The sequence below is a fragment of the Hylaeus volcanicus genome, chromosome 7 (assembly GCF_026283585.1).
Source record: "Hylaeus volcanicus isolate JK05 chromosome 7, UHH_iyHylVolc1.0_haploid, whole genome shotgun sequence".
NCBI lineage: Eukaryota > Metazoa > Arthropoda > Insecta > Hymenoptera > Colletidae > Hylaeus > Hylaeus volcanicus.
This window is the reverse complement of record NC_071982.1, coordinates 7,485,190-7,489,745: the sequence shown is the minus strand read 5'-3', so window position 1 is coordinate 7,489,745 and position 4,556 is coordinate 7,485,190. Positions and strand designations below refer to the sequence as shown.

General features: G+C 38.9%; 1 protein-coding gene across 4 annotated transcripts in view; it reads right to left on the bottom strand.

Annotated features, from left to right (window-relative positions):
* Positions 1 to 4,556, bottom strand: part of LOC128880374 (uncharacterized) — a 19,349-nt gene that overhangs the window by 4,540 nt on the left and 10,253 nt on the right. For all 4 annotated transcript variants that reach the window (XR_008457809.1, XR_008457808.1, XM_054130398.1 and 1 more), the window contains exons 2-4: positions 2,814 to 2,883; positions 2,050 to 2,284; positions 78 to 664 (exon numbers count right to left, since the gene is read on the bottom strand). Coding sequence is in view for 2 of the 4 variants with exons in the window: in XM_054130398.1 (XP_053986373.1) it covers positions 78 to 664; positions 2,050 to 2,161 (699 nt within the window). In the remaining 2 variants the exon portion in view is untranslated. The remainder of the gene's footprint in view (positions 1 to 77; positions 665 to 2,049; positions 2,285 to 2,813; positions 2,884 to 4,556) is intronic.

Below are 4,556 nucleotides of genomic sequence, written 5' to 3'. Positions count from 1 at the left end.
CTACAAGAACCCTCCGCAAGACCCCAAAATGCCCAACTATATAATAATATCATCCCAGATCCATCCTCGATATTCACCTGCGCATACATTTCGCTCTCCAGAGGGATAACTGTGGTGTCGCCACTGCCATCGAGCCCATTGACGTCCGAATCGGTGGTCCCAAAGCCGACAGAGCCCTCCGAGTCTTCCACTCTCCATCGTTTGGAGCCTACAGGGTAGCAAGCGTAGTTGCATCCCGTCAGGAGCAAAGGACCGACTCTGGTCTCGTCCGACCATCTGTGGCACAATCCACGGTCCTTGCATCTCTCTTGCAGCACGACAGCGCCAGCCGGATCGCAGTTGAACTTTACACTGGGTCTCCTTTCCCTGCGAGGCAGGACACTGTCCAATCCATCGGATTCCACTGTGGGGATGATTAGAAGGAAGGCGTAGAAAATGGCGGACAGGACGCAGGCGATGGCGATCATTATCCTGAGGTAACGGCCCGTTGAGGACTTCTCGTTTCGACCCTGATGGCCTGCCAGCTTGTCAGCGATCGGCCCAGCGACCAGTGGACCTAGTATCGCTACCGCTGGCGAGATCATCGAGATCATTCGTATCTGGTCCATGCTCAGGCCCATTTCCATCATGTGCAGCGGGAGAAACGGGAAGAGGCAACCCATTCCTGTTGGAGTAATATTAATATCCTTTAAAATGTGTGTTGTGTGTTCTTGATATGCGAAGCAAACAGAAATTGAAAATACGAACCGGTAAGGCTTTTATTTCGTTATATTTAGTAAAAGAATATTTTAAGACAAAGTTGGATGATTGTTAGTGCGATATTTAGAGGTGAAATAGTCAAAAATATTAACACTTTATCTACCGGGCTATTTAGAAACAATCTTTAATTCAAAAAAGAATCTTCTACAGTAGCATATACCAATGTAGGCTGACAATAATTCCTCCATACTGTTACTAAGTACATTGAAAGCCAAGTCAGTTTCCAAAAACTGAACATTGTAAGTAGACAACCATCAACACAGTAAATAAATTCGAAAAGCTAAAGACTGGAATTAAAAAGCCTATAAATAGGCTCCCGGTAAATAAAGTGTTAAAATAGTAGGTTAAATGTATATATGTACATTTGTCCCATAGATATTAGCACCATCTATGTCTATCGAAGAGATTTGTTTCAATTAAATGGTACGTTTGATGTTCCCAAATGTATATTTGTATAAATATGTTGATGTATATATAAATATATACATGCATAAACTTATTCATATTTATAATGTGAATAATTGTGCGAATAATTCATTTGGTAACATCAAAACTATTATTTAATTTAGACAGACTTCTTGAATAGACATAGAGGGTACGAATGTTTATGGGATCGACTGTATACATAATAATAGACTTCTTTGTATCGACACTAAACCTACCAGTCAAATTACCATTTTCAAATTTTTGTATACTTGTATATGCTATATAAATATATAAATTATATACAATTGTTGAATGCATTATTCAATTTAGGTCCATGCGAGATATGCTCGCATTTAATTAAAAAATAGTGTCTTTAAGACTAGACTTATCCCATCGCGATAGAAATAATCACAAATGAACTTCTCATTAAACATTTTTCATGCGATTGCTAAAAGTATCGATAAATTCAAAAATCTGTAATTGCTCCTCCTTTCTTCCTATGGTTTTATTAATGTCTTTTTTAGAAATGGGTATTTATACTCAATTTTAAGAAAAATCACATAGTATTCTGCGTAGGTAATTGATAAAACAGCAGGATACTCTGGAGTACGTATCAAATTGAAAATTGTAGTTAATTGCTTTCCCCATTGGAAGGAAGATCTCTTAATTAGCCCGAGCATCTGAAGGAACTCTGAATTGGCTCGCATATAAAGGGGCTGAAACGACGAAATTAACGAGAAGAAAGCGAGCAAGGGGTGTGTATGTTTCTTTCTAGTATAATTTGCAAGAAATCGAGTCGACTCGTTTCACCTTCCGAATCGGGTCACGTTTTAAAATAGTTGACGAATTCGACCCGACACGTACCGCCGAAAAAAAGGAACAATAAAAGCTTCAGCGACAACAGATTAGAGTTGATGAACTTCTTTCTGGGCAGGTCCTTCGTCTCCATTCTCTCCGTGGACGCCGTTATCGTCATCTCGAGTATATCGGGAAGGTTCTTTCGAAGGGTACAAACGATCCAGGAATTCTGGACGACCTACGGGTCATCTATTACAGCGACGGTCCTTCTCCTATCTCCATCTTCTTGGTCCACTTCTACCTGCATCCAAGAAACTTAAATTAATATTAACTCCTTTCTTTTTTTTTTTTTTTAATTAATATTAAGTGCGTTGTTGTAAATTTTGTGTTAACACGTTGACCATATTTAGTTGCCCATATACGTGGGTGGACAAGGATTTTCTCATTAAGGAATTAAGTACATTAATTCTGATGGTGTGGTGTTCAAGGAAAGAAATCTAGGTAATGATTCATGAATTTTCTAAAGCGATTACAGAAATGACTTTCAATTACAAATGTTGGATTATATCATTTCTAATTGTATCGTGGTGCGTATATGGAAGAGCTTATATAGGAGGGGGCTTATATGTGAATGTTAGGGGGGACCGAGGACTTGTGAGAAACACAAGATTTGTATTTTGTACACTTGTCCCTCTAGTGGCGAGGACAGGAAGTGCCACCATCATTTCTAACAGAAACGAAATTTTATGCTAGCAGGAATTTTGCCGATTGTCGGTCTGGCAGTCAACGTGTTATGCACTAGTTATAACACGATTTGAAACTGGACTCACTCCATTGGCGAAGAAATATAGCGAACAGTTGCAACGTTTCCTGCTGTTTTTCTGACGAGGACTCTGGACTCTGCAAGCAAAACGATTAAATGTTAATTGAAATAAAGGATAAAAAGAAAATATGTGGAACGGTGGTATCGGAAGGTATCGGATGGTAAGTCTCTTCCTTATTTAAGTTTGTATCCTTGAAACAGTTGTCGAAAAAAGAATTCAGGTGGGTGTATCGATTATTGGCAGGCAAGAACAACCCGATTCCAGACGTCTAGAATCGAGACGTTCTTATTAAATACCAGTAATCGATTTATCGAATCTCGTTAATAACAGAAGCGACGAGAGTAAAAATTGCGACGTCGATAACGTTACCGACGGTAGAAAAAATGGCTTTCTTGGATCCTGAGAATTGATGTCAAGGTAAACACGAGCATGTGCGAGTGTTATCGAATCGATCCATCATCTTGCATCCGACGCACTCGAGAGGAGCCATATTCGACGCAGATGCACATCAATTTGTCATGAATTCACGTACCATGCCGTGGCGACTATCGCCTTAATTATTTCCGTGTACTGTATATAGTCTAGACATTGGCTAGTTTCAGGGTCTTAATATTAATTACTTCATACAGAGTGCTACTATTTAATTGCATCAGATTTTGTAGTAAATGCAGTGTACGAAATGCACACAGTATGCAATAACGTACAAAATATTTGAATAAAAATCTATGTATTATAATATTTGCACAGTAAAATAAATATATATTAAATGTTTTCTAGGTACGCTTACGAAGATTTTATTTTGCCACAAATATTCGTAAACGTACCTAGAAATAATTATAAATAAAATATTTCTATTTACTTTGTGTCTAATTTAAAATACTAATTTCTGGTAAGTTCTTCCTGTTAAGTGCTCGGGAGCTTCCATAAAAAGAAGTATATCTCCATTGAAAATCATAATCGCGTTCCCTAAGTGTTTTCTTTGGAAGAGTACGTGGTCTCGTTCGAAGAGCACACCTGCACCCGTGCAATTACGCAAGGAAGATCGTAGAAACGTATATCCGCAGGCGCGAGTGCCTTAAGTGTTTCATACACACTTAATGTGCCCCTAACCTCTAAGGTTCAACCGTCGGGTCTGCTGGACGACCGCCACGCGTTCGCGTTTACAACTTATTAAGTTTTCTCGGTTAAATTAACGACACACTCGCCGTGACGACGTAATCTCAATTACGTTTCGTTACAACATCGTGCATCGTGATTAGTAATCACTGATTGCTATTGTTCAAACATTACGAGGCAAGCTTTTATTGAAAGCAGTATTTCTTTCATGAAAATGTATTTATTTTTGCCAAAGCATTGGATATGGTTGTTTTTCGAGTGATGCACAGTCGGTGTAAGAAGCAGTCGCACAGCAACCGAATCAAAATAAAAAGTGATAAGGAAACAAATAAGAGGTTAAAATTCAAAGTAATAAATTAACCAAAATAAATTTCGGTTAATTATATTTCTTCCCCTAAAATTTATTAATAAAATAAATGTATGAAGTTTTATTTTGTATTGGTTCTTGTACGAATGACTTTAGTTTGTTTAACGTGTTCACGCCGGCGTGTACCACCGGTGGCTCACGCACGTATATGTCTGTCCCCCTCGGGCGGCGTGTACCACCGGTGGCTCAAAAATATATGTCCCATCGGGCGGCGTGTAGCACCGGTGGCTCACATACTCAAATATGTCCCCCTCGGGCGGTGTGTA